Source organism: Perognathus longimembris, chromosome 12 (assembly GCF_023159225.1).
Source record: "Perognathus longimembris pacificus isolate PPM17 chromosome 12, ASM2315922v1, whole genome shotgun sequence".
NCBI lineage: Eukaryota > Metazoa > Chordata > Mammalia > Rodentia > Heteromyidae > Perognathus > Perognathus longimembris.
In genome coordinates, this window is record NC_063172.1 from 5,351,038 (window position 1) to 5,368,342 (window position 17,305).

The following is a 17,305-nucleotide window of genomic DNA, read 5'->3' on the forward strand; positions in this document are numbered from 1 at the left end:
TAGGAGACAGCCATGTAACGGTCACAACTTCCGAGAGAGTCTGCTTTCTCACCTGGAAGATGGAATTTATATCACTCATCTCAGAAGATTGTACTGAATGGGAAAGTATATTTTGTATATTCTGTAAGTATCCTTGTTAAATCCAATGCTTAGCAAGAGCTCAACAAGTAATAATAGCTCACTATTAGTAGTAATTATGTGACAGTGACAAGTAGTTCAATCTTTGAACCCCTGATGTATATAATTTGTGATAATATCACAGTACATGAAAAATCTCTAAAACCAGACTGAAGATACACTCACTGGGCATTCAATAAACGTCCATTTCCTGGGGTACTGTCCAGCCCTCTGTAACAGATAGAGACGTCTGCCTCCTCATCTCAGAACCAAGCTATACAGCAAGAGAGTAGACATGCAAACAGAACTAAGTCTGCTCAGTATCTGCCTTCAAAATGGAAAGATTTATCCAGAGTTACACAAAAGACTCAGTGTTATCCCAAGGACCTTACAAATGGAAGAGAAAGCTAGAGCAGAGGATTGGAAGAAAGATGGCAGTCTACTGTGACTGCTCTGCAGACATGGGAAGTGGGCCATTAACTCACTGCACCAGAGCAGCTTCCAGAGGCCAGAAAATAAAGGAATGGATTCTCCCCCCTGTTCCCCTGGAAAGGAACTCAGCAGTGGAAACCATTTGAAACTTCTAATCACTTCAGATTGATAAGACAATAAAGATACTAAATTTGTCACAATTTGTTACAGCAAGCAAGGAAAGCCAATCTGCTTTCCCTCCCAGGTTTTTAGTAGCATTTTAAATAAGTCTCAAAGAGTATGTTAATCTTAAAATTGGAAAAAGAAAAAAGAGGGTCCTTTTTCCACTCTATACATCTATATCGCAATGGTGTATCTGTTGTATAATGTATTTCTTGTTAAGATCTTTAAAGAAAATCACTTCTTACTGAACTAATATGAATAAATAATCTATGTAATGGTGCTTGATTCCAGGCAAAGGCATGTGCCCAGGTACAACCACTTCCAAGTAGCAAAAAAGGGTCTCCTCACAAGATCTGAGACCCAGACGTCAAGTTCACATCCACACTGCCCCAGTCCATGGGCCTGGCACACTCATATGAGAAACAACACATCTCTCCTCAAAATCGGCAACTAGGAAATCAAATAAAAAGCAAACTCTTCTTCCTCAACGAATCAATTCATTACCAAATCCAAAACAGCGACACTAAGACTGCCATCCCTTTAATAAGTGTTCATGAAGTGTCCATCCTGTGCAGGCTGAACTGAGTGCTGAGCAGGGAGACAGAGGCCAGGGGGATGGGTGAGACTCCCTGCCTGGAGGTACAGGCCACAGTGGAGATGAGGAGGAAGGGCACATGCTGGGTGCTAGGAATACAAAGGGAGGGGATCCCACAGGCCTTCAGAGGCCATGGTGAACCTGAGGCAAGGGCTCTGAGAGGCTAGCCTCCTTCCCAGTTCCCACTCAGGACAGTACACAAGGAGGTTTGTGTCCACGTTGGAGTCCCTCTCAAGTCCTCTTCCCTCCCGATTGGGATAAGGTACTGCTTCTAAGCAATTCCATGGCGCCCTGCGCTGTCTTTATTATAGCACTTACACTGCAATATAAATGTCTTTTAATTTGGCTGCTTCCCCACTGAGGTGAAAACTCTTTAAGCAGGGATAAAGAATTATTGGGCTGGGTCCCAGTACTGAGCCCAGCCCTGATCCTCCCTGAGTAAGCACTGAACTATCATTAAGATTTGGGGGGAGGCTAGGGGACAGCTAACACTCTCTCGGCCTTCTCTAAAGTCTTCCCCAGAAGGCTGTATAGTGAAGTCCTCAGGGTTCAGAAGTCTGAAGCCCAAATACTAGAGTATGTACCTCTTTTACCTTAAGACCACCTCGTTGGAAGCACTGTTCGGTATGAATCCTTTACCAGAATCTGATCTTCTACCAAACATGTGGGGCCAAGAATTCTCAGTAACTATTTCAAAAAGAGTCTAAGTGAGCAGAGTCTGCAAAAATGAGGACCATGACTTTGGGAAGTCTGAGTACCTAGGAGTATGTAAGTATTCACACGGATGCCCGTGGCCATTCACCAGATGCTGGTGGAGCTAAGTACCAGTGGAAAGGCAGCCACCGGTCCCTCAGCAACTGTGGAGAAGGAAGCTACAACAGACTGTGTACAGCCAAGCAACTGCTACATTGTACATATTTTTGTATCTTCCCTCTTGTTCTTCTAAATTATCAGTACCTGTATCAGTACCTGGAGGAAAGAAGCTAGGAGTGATCCCAGCCCTTGGGAAGGATCTTAAATTCAAGGTCAGCCTGGATTACATATCCAGACCCAGTCATAAAACAAAGAGCTTATGATTTCCATTTACTCTGAACTGGTGATATACTAGTTGATAGGCTCTATGTCAAAAATTAGAGAAACATCTTTCTCCATGTGTCAGTCTAAGAGAGACAGACACTGAGGAACCATTTCCGTACAACAAAACAAAATACCATAGGGACTGGGAATATGGCTTAGTGGCAAGAGTGCTTGCCTCGTATACATGAAGGCCTGGGTTCCATTCCCCAGCACCACATATACGGAAAATGGCCAGTGGCAGAGTGCTAGTCTTGAGCAAAAAGAAGCCAGGGACAGTGCTCAGGCCCTGAGTCTAAGGCCCAGGACTGGCAAAAACAAAAACAGACAAACAAAAATACCACAAAAGCATTTTAAAAATCAATATCAGACTGAGTAAAGGAATGCTCTGTCTCCCCAGATCCAGGCACAGACCCACAAACTGTATCTTCGATTCTACAGGTAGAAAGGAGGAAACTTTCTAATACCTATGCAATTAGTTCATATTCTGTTTCTATAGCAAACAGTCTACACATGTTTGATACAATTTTTTTTTCCCAAATATCTTCACTCTATTCTTGATGTAGGAACTGGGGGGACACAGGGAAGCCTGTTCTCAACTATACAGGACAATCCTGTCAAAAAGATCCAGGAGCCAGGGCAAAAGCTCCCCAAAGGCTGTATCTAGGGACGATTTGAGCATCAGTCTACAGTCTACACAGTGATGGGAAACCCACAAAGCTAAGTAAGAATCTATTAATTTATAAGATAAGCAAGGTAAAAAGAAGAGAAGGAGGGTAAGAGAGAAAATGGACGAGGAACAGGGAGAGAAGAGAGGTGTCCTGTTTTAGAGAATGCCAAGAATTCAACATGGAGGAGCAGTGAATGAAGTAGAAAAATGGCCATTTTATAAGTGTAACGGTAATTGTAAAGTTTCAGACAAGAAACATTCATGGATGCCAGGATGGGTGAGGGAGAGTTGAACAGGGAACAGAATATTTAACCTTGAAGTATCCCTCCACAAAAGTACAAGGCAAAGCAGTCACCTGTCAAGGGGACTGGGCAGCACCACTTCCCCCAGGTGATCAGCTGCCCCCGTAGGACAAAGCCCCTGACAGCAGGAGCCCGCCAGGATGTCCCCTCACAGGCACTCCTACCAAGCTAGTGCGCAGAGGGAAACCGACAATGGAAACTGAGGGACAGCCCACCAAACGAACAGGCCTGTGCTTTTCCTAAAATGTGCATCTATTGTGAGGGGCAAAGGAAGACCAAGAGTTTGTTCAATATGAATCCTTGGAGACTTTCCAACGAAAGGCAATGTGTGACCTTGAACTGGATCTGCAAAACACAAAAACATAACTGACAGGGCAGCATATGGATGAGAGAGAACAGTGCCGAATCGCTGCTGAACTTCTTCATTTTATCTCTACTAGAGGAAAGGCAGGCCATGGAATTTCAGCTGTTAGGAGGTCAAGAAACATAATACATGCACTTACATAATACATGTAGCTTTCTCTCATAAATCACGAAAATACATAGACATACATAATACATGCAGCTTTCCTTCCAGTGAATCATGATAATACATACACATGTGCAGTCGAAACTGTTAGAGCATCTATGGAAAACATTCATTGATGAATGAATCCAGTTAGGTTTGAAGGAGTTCTTAGCACTTTCATTTTAATTTTTAGGTCTAGCATTATTTCCAAATAACAAATTTAATGCCAGGAAGAAATATAGGTCTTAAAAGTGAGAGGAGAGGGCTGGGGATATGGCCTAGTGGCAAGAGTGCCTGCCTCATATACATGAGGCCCTGGGTTCGATTCCCCAGCACCACATATACAGAAATGGCCAGAAGTGGCGCTGTGGCTCAAGTGGCAGAGTGCTAGCCTTGAGCAAAAAGAAGCCAGGGACAGTGCTCAGGCCCTGGGTCCAAGCCTCAGGACTGGCCAAAAACAAACAAAACAAAAAAAGTGAGAGGAGAAATGGAAGAAGAAAAACAACTGTCACACAGTAGCAGAGGAAGGAACATGAAGGTACATGGAAACAAAGGACACGAGAAGCAAAGTAATACCTGTAATATGGAGGTCAGATCTGGCCAGCGCCATATTGGCCACATGGCATATTGCACTACCTGGCATCTTGTCTTGATGGGCGTGCCTGGATTCCTATAGGAAGGGAAGTCCCACCCCCAGGTAATGGGTGTTCCTGCATCCCAAGAGACAGGGGTGGGCACATAGCCTATAGGTTACTGAACCAACCTGTCAGTTAAGTTCCTGGGACTGGGAGCTTCCTGTGACCCAGCCCCCTGACCTGGCCCTATTTGCCTGCTCAGGCGCCATTATGCCATGACACATGTGTCCATGTTCACATCTTGTGTCTCTTATCCCCATGGCGTTCCAAGTCAGCCCTCCATTGTAGTTGAATTTGTTTGTTGGTACTTAAGAAATCTTTCCAGAAGTAAGTCTCTGTGTCTCTGTCCTGTTTTATGTTATATGTTTTTCCGAAACCTGGGACTGGTCTATCTGGAACTTCCCCAATAAATCCATCTTTTTACTTGAGGCAGTCTCTGCGTGGTAGACTCGAGAGGGACAGGGAATCCCCGCCCTCTAACCCCATAACAACACCTTCATGTCTAAGCCATCTCCCCTGCCTTGCAATACCTTGGGTCCAGCTAATTCCTCTTCAAATAAGAAAGCCACTGTGGTCCTGAGACAAACCAGATGCCACTGTTGAGCTCTTCTACATTAGCACTTAACACACTCTTAAATTTGTCCTGTCAAGTCAGGCGCTGATGTTCACGCTTGTAATCCTACCTACTCAGGAGGCGGAGATCTGAGGATTGAAGTACAAAGCCAGCCTGGGCAGGAAAGTCCTTGAGACTCTTATCTCCAATTATCACTAGAAAATGAATAGTGGAGCTGTGGCTCCAAGTGGAGGAGCATTAGCCTTGAGCACAAAAGCTCAGGGACAGTGCCCGGACTCACTTGTCCTGTTGACATGTTTGTCCCCCTACTGGATCACAGAATTTTTGAAAAATAAGACGCTGACACCAGCAATGGCAGCAAATATTTACTCTGTACTCACCGTGTGCCAGAAATCTTACTAATTCTTCATGGTATCTCTTTCTTCAAGCCAACAAAAATTCTAAAGCCAACCAAAACTCCAAAGCAGATTCCGTTTTGCTGGGGTTTTTTTTGTGATACTATGGTTGAAACTCAAGATCTCCCTTTTGCTATGCTGCTACTCTACCACTCATATCACTCCTAGTTTGTTGTCTGAGGTTTTAACATTCTTTTCCCTTTTTTGTCAGGGTGGGGAGGGTGTCAGTACTGGTGTTTGACAGATCCTCATGTTCTTCCTCAGTTTTTCCAGTCACAGCTGGTATTCCGGGCTCCAGTCCAGTTTTTTGCTGGTTAATAGGAGATAGGATTAACAAGGGAGAGACTTTTCTGTCAAGCTGAGTTTGACCTCAATCCTCAGATCTCAGCCTCCTGACTAACTATGCTTACAGAAGTGAGCTCCAGTGCCCTGGTAAGGTGCTTAGTTGGGTTTTTGTTGTTTCTTAATCACCATTTTACAGACATAAAGCTGAGGCCAGGATCACTAGACAAAGGAAGAGGCATTTACAAGATGTAAAACTGTACTATTTTCCTTACCAAGTAACTTAATTTGATTTCAGTATCATACAGTTCTAAATGCTACTTGCACATCATAGGCCAGCTAGAGATAAGAAGGATTTTTGTGTTTGACTTCTTTAGAATTCTCTGAGCATGAATAAACTGAAAGCAAGAGATAGAGGAGGTGAAGATAGTAAGAGAAGTTATTCTTTAAAAAAATTAAAAATAAGGACTGTGTGTTGGTGGCTCCCATCTGTAACCTTGGCTTTTCAGAAGGCTGAGATCTAAGGATTTTTATTCAAAGCCAACCCAGGTAGAAAAATCTGTAAGATTCTTATCTCCAACTAACTACAAAAAAAAAAAAAAAAGCCAACAAGAACAAAAAAAGCAGAAGTAAAGCTGTAGCTCAAGTGGTAGAGCACTTAGACCCAGGATCAGCACAAAAGAGAAAAGAAGAGGAGAGAGAGAGAGAGAGAGAGAGAGAGAGAGAGAGAGAGAGAGAGACAGAGAAAGAGAGACAGAGAGACAGAACGAAAGAAAAAAGCAGATCTACTCTGTTGTGCTGGATCAGGAAGAGCTGAGAAAATAAGGTAGTACCCGTACCATGTACACAGCAGCTCTGGGAAATAATCTAGAGCACACAATTAATATAGAATATTCAGTCAGTTTAGAAGTTCACAAACGTCCGCTGAATGAAAAAGTAAAATTTTTGAAGTCCTATAAAATTTCAATACAGATATCCAGAATTCAGCCTAGCAATCATTACTAAAAATAGCCATGGCTTTGTCCAAGCTCTTTCTGAGGCTTTGTTACCTGGCAGACATGCTCTTTAGCCCAGTCTAGTAGACAACAGAATGCAGGAGGCAGGAATTTCCACATTGCTGAAAAGTCTTCTGTTACAAGTGTCAGCTTCCTTACACAAACCAAACATTTTGATATACACAATGCAGTAGCAAATTAACTGAGAGAATTAGAATTTCCCTCTCAAAAAAAAAAATTGCAGTGAGACTAACCTAACAGCTTCTGTGAGCAAAGTTTTCAGTCCAATACTTTATTTGGGGGTGGGGGTCACAGTGACCCCTCTAAGTGAACTGAACACCTTTAACAAGTTAGTTACAGCACCTTCTAAACACTGTGACATTATCTGTTGGAGTCATCAGTGTAAGTGAAAGTACTTTGCGTAAAAAGAAACGTGATACTCACCTTAGAAATTCAAGAAACAAGGCTACAAAACAAAAAGTGGCCTTGTTTACTGCAAATACCAGTAACAGAGCACCCGAAACATGGAAAGCAATAGTAATATGTGAAAATTAAAAGCACTATCTGCTTGTCCATCAAGACCAATTTCTTCAGATTAGGATAGCTACTGCTATGGCTAGAAGAGGGTATCCCAGCTATGTGGGGTGCCATCTGGTGGAGGAAAAGCAGAGCACAGTGGTATAAATAATGAAAATAGGAAGAAAAAGGAAAAATGGTGACGCATGTAAAAGGCCTCTTCTCTCAGCGTCTCAAGGGGGGAGCCTAAACCATGAATAAGGTTTATGACAAGGACATCAAAAGGGCTTCTCTTACATATTCAAGCCGTATCACCATACCCAGAAAGAACACCGACAATGCGCCAAAACACTTAAAAACCTTCAAAATTATGAAAACTGAACGATAGAAATTCAGAACTTAGTAATTCGGAGTAAGATATCATGATCTTGCAGAGGCAGCAGGGTGTCCACACAGGCTGTAAAATTGTATGGAACATCATGTATTCATTTCAGCTTCAGGTGCTGTACTTTGAGCATAATAAAAACCAGTTGGAACTGCTGCTAATTTTGACATGAATGAAAGAAGCTTCCTAAAGATGGACTTTGTCGGTATGTCCAGAATTGGAATGCTAAAAGCATTCGAGTATCAGAAAATTACACCAAGAAATGCAATTAATGATTTATGTATTAAACTATTATTATATGCTCTATGTCTGGGAAGGGAAATCAACAGGCCATTCTATAAAAATAGCAGGTGGATGATTAAGTACCTATTATGTGATAGGCACTGCACTTATGTCTAAAACACCAACTTCAAAAAGAAGGCGTGAGGTCATTAATTTTACGGATAGGGAAAATGAGCTGACAAATTAATTTGCAGAGTACAAAACTGTCACCTCCCATAACAACCTGGCTCTCGTCATCTACCAGTCTCCCCATGCTGCTACTGTCCAGCCACAGGTCCTTCCTATATACAGGATGCAACCTTTCCAGCTCACCACATCATCCATCCAAGACCATAAAGTTAATGTCAAGAGCTGTGCTATGAAAATGCCCTACAAAAAATAAACAAATAAAGACAAAGTAACAAAAAATTAAAACTCCCTCCCAAAGCCAAACATATAAAGTGAGACACAGTGAAAGGTATCCACTACCTCCTGTTGCTCTTACAACTCTGCACATTGCTTACAGTTGGGCAGTCCCAGGCTTCAAACCTGACTCCTTACTAGCCATGTGGCAAATTATTTGACCTTCCAAACCTCAGTCCTATTATCAACAAGGTACAATGACTTACTCTTTTAAAGTTGCTAGAAGAATTCAACAAATATATAGGGAAATGCTGTCTGGGTTGAGAGGGATGGGGCAAAAGGGGTGACACAGATAAAGATGTACTGTGCTTATAAACTCACATGTTGAGTAGTAATACCTTTGTACAAATACGTAAATATAAAAGAAATATGATTAAATATATGTAATCCCTCTGTCCATCACTTTGTCTATAAGTTAATTAAAAATACAAATGTATATATACACACACACACACAGAGCTGTAGGGTGCAACTGGAATCCCAGCTACTTGAAAGGCAGAGATTAGAATTATAGTTTGCCAACTGGGGTAGAAAGTTAACTTAGAGACTTCATTTCAATCAATAAAATAAGTGAGTAGTGTTACAGGGTTTGAGGGAGGGGAGTCCCTGTCCATCCAAGAGTCCACCACTCAGAGACAGTCTCAAGCAAAAAGATGAATTTATTGGGGAAGTTCCAGATGGACCGGTTCCAGGTTTCAGAAAAACATATAACACAAAACAGGACAGCGGCACAGAGACTTATTTCCAGAAAGATTTCTAAGTAACTCCTGCAGCCCACACATGCCCTTAACACTACCAGGAAACAGGCCTGAGAGGGAGGAAAACAAAAAATAATACCATCGCAACAATCCTGCCCTCCACCGCAATAGTCCTGCTCTCCATGGGAGCCATGGTATGACATGAAGACTGGAGATGAGCCAGTGGACAGGGCACAGCGCGGGAACATGGCGACACGTGGCATGGCCTAATGGCACCTGAGCTGGCCTGACCCTAAATACGGTCAGGGCAGGGGGCTGGGTCACAGGAAGCTCCCAGTCCCAGGCACTTGACTGACAGGTTCAGTAACCTATAGGCCATGTGCCCACCCCTGTCTCTTGGGATTCAGGAACACCCATTACCTGGGGTATGGAACTTCCCTTCCTGTAGGATCCAGGCACACCCATTAAGACAAGATGCCAGGTAGTACAATATGCCATGTGGCCAATATGGCGCTGGCCAGATCTGACCTCCATATTACAAGTAGAGCAATCTATAATTTCAGCTCTGCAGAAAGTGTTGGTAGGAGAATCACAGTCTGAGGTCAACTGTAGACCTAAAAAAAAGTTACCTGGAAAATAACTAAAGTTTTGTGTTTTTTTTTTTAAAAACAAAAAGGTCAGGAGCTAGGCTCACACAATTCTTACCTAGTAAGCATGAAACTCTAATTTCAAATTCCAGTACTAACAAAAAAAAATCCACAGTATTATTATTAAAGCTATTATTATTACTGTACATAAAGCATTCTAAGCTAAAAAAAAGCTAGAAATGCATGTAAAACTAGAAAATTCTTGATAAAAGGAAGCTGCTATATTATTGAATCTGGATAAATATATTTTAAAATACTTCCCTCTGGCAGGAAGCCAAAGTTATTATTTGTAGAACCATGTTCATGACCTATGCTCATTTTCTTTTCTTTCTGAGTCTAAAAGATGGAGAATTTCAAAATATACTATAATCTGATTTATAAATCTCAGATGTATTCTTAACCAATTGTTTCAGTGACCAACGGCGTTAAAATACGAAGACCCTTGTACCTGAGAGGTTCCTTCAAGTAAACAGACTCTCAGTAAGAATTTCACTACAAAGTTTCCATATCAAATAATTTCCTCCATGCTTGCTGGCCACTGAAATATATACATAATTAAAATCCTTACTTTGCAAACCTACTAATAGAAAAATATTGGACAGAGAGCACAGGAAAATTAGTAGGCATGTCGTTTTGTTAAAGCCAATTTCACAAACCTCTTAAAAATTTATCAATACCAATGGGCCTCTACTATAACAAATCTTCATTTAAAAGCAAACAAAATTTAGCAATGTGCTTTTTAATCTCTTAAAGTAGTCTATCAAAGCACTACAGCCTGACTTCTTACAATCTGTGCACCTTGACCGGACCAAGTTACTTTGCATTTCTGAGTCATAAGACTCGTAGCTTGGGGGTGGGAGGCGGGGCGGGGGGAAGGAGGCCACGGTTGAGATAAAGCCAGCTACCTTGTAAGATCCTGCATAGATGAGCAATAGTGCAAAGAAAGCACCTGGCCCAGAAGATGCTCTCTCTCAGTGTGGGAGCTTTTGTTGGAATCATCATCCCCAAGCGAAGGAATGCTGTTTTGCTGCTTTAGAAAAAAATGTAAGTCATTCTCTCTTCAGTCACAAGGATTGGTGACAGCAGGCAAAGGGGTCTTTTGATATCCAAGTTGCAGCTGGCTTTCAACAACTGTTCTTCTGTTTCTGTTTGGCATGGGGACTTGCAGATTAACTCCTTCAGGTATGCTTTGGCATATGACAAGGGCTCGTGGGTTTCTCAAACAACAACAACAACAAAATCTCATTAGGGGTTTAAGCAGGAAGAGTTAATTAGCTTAACAAGTGCCTCAAGAAAAAATAAAACTAAATAAACCTCTGGATCAAAGCAGATCTGACCACATCTTCTCATTACTTCCTAGGGAAGGACTCCTAAATTCTACCACAAGAGACCACTGCCATGCTCTTCTGCTTGTTTGACTAACATGTGCAGAGCTGTTGGACTTCACACTGTCCCAATCAGGTGCTCAAAGGTGGTAAGGAGCAAAGGTCATTAGTGACTGTGGAATCCACATTATACTTTTATGATATTCAAACACAACCCCTACTGCGGTGCACCAAGAAGGATGCGTGGAGCTGAAGATACTAAGACTGGGTTCTGAATGGACATCTAAGCAAAAGGTGATGAGGATCTCACCATGGAAGGCTTCAGCTCTGCCAAGGGAGACCAGAAACCAGACAGTGGAACCCTTTGTGGAGAAAGGGAAGCAAACAGAGGAAACAGCAGAAGTATGCTGGGTGAGGTACAAAAACAGATATACCAATTATCTTTCAAGCGAGCATGGCCAGGGAAACAAGAACAAACCATGCATAAAGAAGCCAGGATTGCCATTCTTCTTTGTCATGAAGGTATGGATTTAAACCACTTAAACCTCTGAGGGTCAGTGTGGCAGGGCAAAACCAACAAGGAAGCCTGAACTTCTGCTCTGACATTTTGTAAGTACAATCACCTTGGCACATTACTGCAACTGTCAGTCTTGGTTCTACAAGTGAAAAGCTGCCCTGTTAGTGGTATTAAGATTATAAACATGACCAGACAAAGAAGTATCTCAGAAATGTCCACAGCCTTCCTGTTTTGGTTACATCTAAACCATCAAGTCAAGGACAGGCAAAGGACTTAGAAAGGTGTTCTGTAAGAAAAAGGACACTTATAAATCTAAACACCCACACCCACACCCACACAGACACGCACCCAGGAATGGAAACAGCCTTGTCTCTCCACTCTGGGACCCAGCACAAAAACCTAGCAAGCAGGCTGCGCCCCAAGTAAGCATGTCATCAATGTCATCAGCACTGCAACTCACAATCAGTATATCACTGAATCATAACATACCCCATAAGTGGAGAAATGATTTACCTCATACAGAAGAGGAACAATTAAAAACTTAATAACCACTAATAATCCTCCTTTGGATGAAACAGAGAACCACACACTATAGCAGCAAGTGTCACACACAGAGAATTCTCCAGTTCTCATTTGTCTCTCACTTTACAGGTCAGTGGACAGTCAAGAAATGGGAGATTCCAAAGGGATCCCCCAAAATGAGAAGTTAAGCCACTGGGTTTTATGCATTATAAAGAAGTGCTCATAGGTCAAGGTAATCACCATCCCTTTTCATATCAGTATTCCTCACGTACAACCTAAATACTGCTAAGAAGCTTAATATTTGAAAAAACTGATATGGAAACTATTTACTCTGCAATGTCAACACATTACCCACTGTGGGCACAGGATGCCTGTTTGACTTGAGTCCTCTCCTCCACTTCCTCCTCTAACCACCAACCAAATATATTCTGACAGGGAGTCAGATTATCCACACATCCCAGCAGATAAATAAAAATACAGTGCTGCATAATTTTATTAATAGTTACTCAGTTTGGATGAAAATCACCCAAATCTATGGCAGAGGTCAGGACTAAATTGGAACACTTAAGACATGTCTGAGGATGCCTGTCTCTAAGTCAACACATCCCCTACTAGCAAATGCAATATAAAACATGCAAAGCCACTCTCATCTCTAATTAACCTCCCCAGCAAGAAACACAACGTCAATTCAAATTCAGTCTCTAGGCCCTTAGGAGAGGAGGGGGATGAAAGGGGGGAAGGCCAAGAGGAGAGAGAGAGAATACCAAAGCCTATTCATTTTTATTCTATTTTAACATGAAGTAAACAGTTACTTTCTCAGAGATACAAATTCAGTGTTTGAGCACAAGAAAAGGAGAACCAGTTAACTTGGGAAAATAAAAGCAAATATCAAGAACTAATACCCACCATCAACACAGGTCTGGACAAAGCATAAAAGCCATTCTGTACTAGCCATGATCGCATCTCTGACATCATTCTTTGCTCAACTAACTTCTTAAGGGTTGATAGGGACAAAGGTAATTCACCTAGGAAGATGATCCATTTGTGAACACTACAAGATTTAAAACGACTATGTCTTAAGTATAACTTTCATTACATGTTGATTACTAAAGTAAAATGCTAGTTGTGGAAGGGCTTCAACTCACAAGTGCCTCTTGACCTTCACATTAAAAACCCTGTAAGTTTTATAATGAATGCTTTCTTCTTCAAGGAAGACAAACACAGAACATTAAAAAAAAAATCAGGATCACACACACTGATTTGTGCAGGGTTTAAATTAGCACATTAGAAGTGCTTCATTCTGTCTGCTTATGAAGGCACACATAGAAAAGAGCAAAGGCTTTGGAGACAAAAGACCTGGGTTCAAATTTATTTGCAGGTGTCTAACAGCTTTCAGAGCTGAGGTCCTCAGCTCCTTCCCTGAAGAGGATGTGGGCCAGAAGCCTCCCGCGGATGCGTAAGGGATGACTTACCCAGTGTGTGCCTCCAAGTGCCGGGGGGGGGGAAATTTCCAGTTACTATGCAATCATAAGGTACTAACATTATCTCTTACATACATCTCTTACAATACAGCTTTACCACGCTGACCAGTCATTACTATGGGATTTAGCACAGGCAGCTCTGGCAAAAGTACATTTATTTGAGGTACATATATGTGAGAAAAAAAATGGTCTTACGTCCTTAATTATAAGGTTGCTGATTGAATCAAACTTTCCTAACAATCATTCAGGTTCAGACACGCTTTGGAAAGGCACTCGTACTTTTGAAATTACGTGACAGAACGTAATTAACGTTTTAAAGGAGAGCAATCTGCATGGTGGCTATATATGCCTATGATGTGACAGCAAACATCTTAGGGTGAAGTCCTCTATCCTAATAGCAACACCAGCAAGCCTCCGAGAGCAGCACATCTTCCTTCACACAAGAGAAATGCACCCTTATAAGAATGCTTTTTTTTTTTCAAGAAAAGATAACCAAGTTTCCCATCCAAAAAAAGAAAAATGCTACGTGGCAACATTTTCCCAATACATCGAAGCTGATAACACTAGTGAAACCACAGAAACCAGATGTGGGAAACATGAGCAACACAATACTATGGCAACGTGGCACAGAAAAAAAAAAAAAAAAACCAACAACTGACTTTGAAAATAAGTCATTATGCTTTTAAACTGCTTCCTAACCGAGGGAAAGAGTAGAGTGTAAGTTTGATTCAGCTCTTTCATTAGGAGAAAGGCACCTGGTTCCACAGTCCCCAATGCCTAATGGCACTGATCTCAGACAAAGTACAAAGGAAATCTCTCTCATTGAGATGGCAGCCCGGCGGGCAAGGGAAGATATAGGTAAATCATATAAAAGCAAGGAGTGTACAAACCTAGCTGTGGGCTGCTCACCAGGACGCAGGAATGAAACTTAAATTTCTTTTTCACTATTTTAGAAACGCATGCCCTCTACTTTCTCACAAGCTCATTATGTAAAAGAAATGGGGGGGGGTAGCTATTCACACGAGCGCTGTGTAAACCTATTGCTATACAATTCACATATGCTTACATTCCGAGGCAACGGGAAGTCTCCGGACCAACCTTCACTAGAGTCAACAGTGCACACCCTACTCCAGAGAAACAGCCTACAATGGGCAAAACACCGGAGGTGGTGGTTTGGAATTATAGGTATCTATACACAAACAGAATATGTCTGCCTCATCTTTTTTTTTTTTTTCCTCTCTCCCAACAATAAAAGACCCAGGGCCAGCGGTAGGAGCAGCAGCCCGGAGGTAACCAACCAACCAACCAGCAGACCACGGGCTGTCACCGCAGAGTGGTTAACGGGCGAAGGGTAGCGGATCCGATCAGATGATGTTTCTGACATTTCCCCGAAGGGGTGGGGGGTGGGGGGAAATAAATAAATAAGTAAATAAATAAAGCAGCCCGGCGGTGCCTGTCCATCTTCCCGGGAAACACGGGACGCCAGACTCGGGAGTAGCCAGCTCCACCACCACCCCCCCCCCCCCACTTTGCTCCCAGCGAGGAAGGCTCAGTTTACCTTCCATCCCGGCGGATGGCGATTCAGGAAGCCCGCGGAGGAGCCAGCCCGGGGACTCCAGGCTGGGGTAGGCGTGCCTCCATCAACCCCCCGGGAGTCCGGCGCTCCGGCTCCCCAGCTCCGGGCACACCCCGGCTGGTTGGAGGAGTGTGACAATGACAACGGCGCCGGGCTCCTTTGGCAATGAACTGAAACACCCCCCCCCCACCCACCCACCCCACACATATCCCCCGGTAGCCACCAATGAGGGTCACCCGCCCACAGCCTCCCAGGCCGGTGACAAAGGGGGTTCACCACCACCACCACCACCGACCTCCGCGCCCCCACGGCCCCCCACCACCACCGCCCCCCCACACACACACACCGCCCAGGGCCTGAGTGTCCGCCCCCCCCCCCGGGGAGGGCGGACGTCCCGCCGGGACCGCCGCCGGGGCGGAGGGAGGCTGGGCTCGCCCCCACCCCACCCCACCCCACCCCCGGGAGAGAGGGGGAGCTGCTGCTGCGCTCCGTCCCCCGGCCCGGCTGTCGGGCGGGCGGGCGGGCGGGGGGGGGGAGGGTCTGACCCTCCGCTCCCCACCCCCAGCCCTCTCCCGAGGTCCCCCAAACTTCGCCAACAAGCGCGGGCACCTGTTCCCGGCGCCTCCCCCGGATCGGATCCCCCCCCCGCTCGGGGCGGGGGGGGGGAGGGGGTCGACTCCGTGGCTCCCCGCGGCCTCCCCGGCGGCGTGGGCTCCCCGGGTGCCCGCGTCCTCCCACCGCACCCCACCCCACCCCGCGAGACCCCAGGCTCGTCCGCTGCCCCCGATCCGGAACTTTCCCCAGGGTCCCCCCTCCCTCCCTCCCTCCGCGCACCCCCCTCCCCCCAGTCCCCGAAGGTTTCCTCCAAGTCTGGCCGGAGCGCCCCGGATCCCCGCCGCGGCCGCCCCGGGCCCCGTTCCGCGTGTCCCCCCCGCCCCGACCCCACCCCGAGGCCCCCCGGGGGCGGCCGGCGCGCGCCCTCCCCGCCCACCCCGGCCGGGCGCGGGGCGCCTCACCGCGGTTCACCAGGCGCAGGGCGTGCGTGAAGGAGGGGTCCAGGGAGTCCTTCTCCGCCATGAGCTCGGGCAGGTACTTCTCCTCCATGCTCGCCGCCCGCGGGGCCCGGGACCCGGACTCGCGGCGCGCAGGCAGCGGCGGCGACGACGACGACGACGGCGGCGGCCCCGCTGCCCGATCCGCCCGCCCGCGGCGACGCGGCCCCGGCCAGACCCCGCGGCGGCCAAGCCGGGCGGGCGGCCGGGCGGCGGCGGCGGCGGCGGCGGCGGCGGGGGCCCCGGGCGGGCGGCGGCCCCTCAGCCCGGCCCCGCCGACCCCCGGAGCCCGCGGGGCGGCCGGCGCGAGGCTGAGGAGCAGCGGGCGCGGGCCTGCGCGGTCAGGGCCCAGCGCCAGGCGGGCGGCGCGCTGCGAGACCCGAAGCCGGTGGTCCAGGCTCGCCCGCCGGCGGCGCCCGCGCCCGAGTTCCGCCACCCACCCGCCCCGCGCGCCGGCCTCGCGCGCTCTGAGCCGCCGCCGCCGCCGCCGCCGCCGCCGCTCCGCCCGCCCCGCGCGCTCTGAGCCGCCGCCGCCGCCGCCGCGCGAGCGCCCCGCCGCCCCGCCCGCCGCGCCTGCGCACTGCGCCCCGCCGCCCGCCGCGCGCCGCCTCGCGGGGCCGCGGCGCCGACCGCGGGGGTGCGGGCGGGCGGGCGGGGAGGGGAGAGGAGGGGGTGCGCGGCCTCCTCCCGCCGCTCGGGGTCACCACCACCACCACCACCACCACCACTTGGCCCGGACCGCGCTTGCCGGGGAAACTGAGGCCGGAGGTCAGGCGGCGGCACGCCCAAGGTCACCCAGCCGGTGACCCCCGGGGAGGAGGCACGCGAGGGGAGGCCTCCCCCCCGGCCCACCCCCGCGATCGTCCCCGCCGGCCCGGGGACGCGCCCAGGGTGGCCTTGGCCGTCACCCCCCGCCCCCCGTCCCGGAGGAGGGTGAGCGGGGCGCCGCGGGCGGGTGCTGGGGAGGGGGGTCCCCCCGGTTCCCCCCCACCCCCGGCCCATCGAGGCCTCGCTGGCCCCTCTCCCCGGCTCACGCCTGCTACCCCGGGTCCGAGCCAGATTCCCCTCCCTCCCTCCTCCCTCCCACCCCCCCCCCCCCCAGATGTGTGGAGCAACTGGCCCAGGACTTTAGGAGTCCTTGTACTGACTTCTGCCTGGCCG

The 17,305-nt window shown here is 47.1% G+C and overlaps 1 protein-coding gene across 2 annotated transcripts in view; it reads right to left on the reverse strand.

Moving 5' to 3' along the window:
- Window positions 1-16,283, reverse strand: part of Khdrbs3 (KH RNA binding domain containing, signal transduction associated 3) — a 116,359-nt gene extending 100,076 nt beyond the window's left edge. The window contains exons 1-2 of one of the 2 annotated variants that reach the window (XM_048358449.1): window positions 16,269-16,283; window positions 16,109-16,211 (exon numbers count right to left, since the gene is read on the reverse strand). In XM_048358449.1, coding sequence (XP_048214406.1) covers window positions 16,109-16,196 — 88 coding nt within the window. In that variant the 5' untranslated portion in view covers window positions 16,197-16,211; window positions 16,269-16,283. Of the gene's footprint in view, window positions 1-16,108; window positions 16,238-16,268 lie in introns of those variants that run through there. The other variant, XM_048358448.1, reaches the window with a different exon arrangement.
- Between the last annotated feature and the right edge of the window lie 1,022 nt (window positions 16,284-17,305).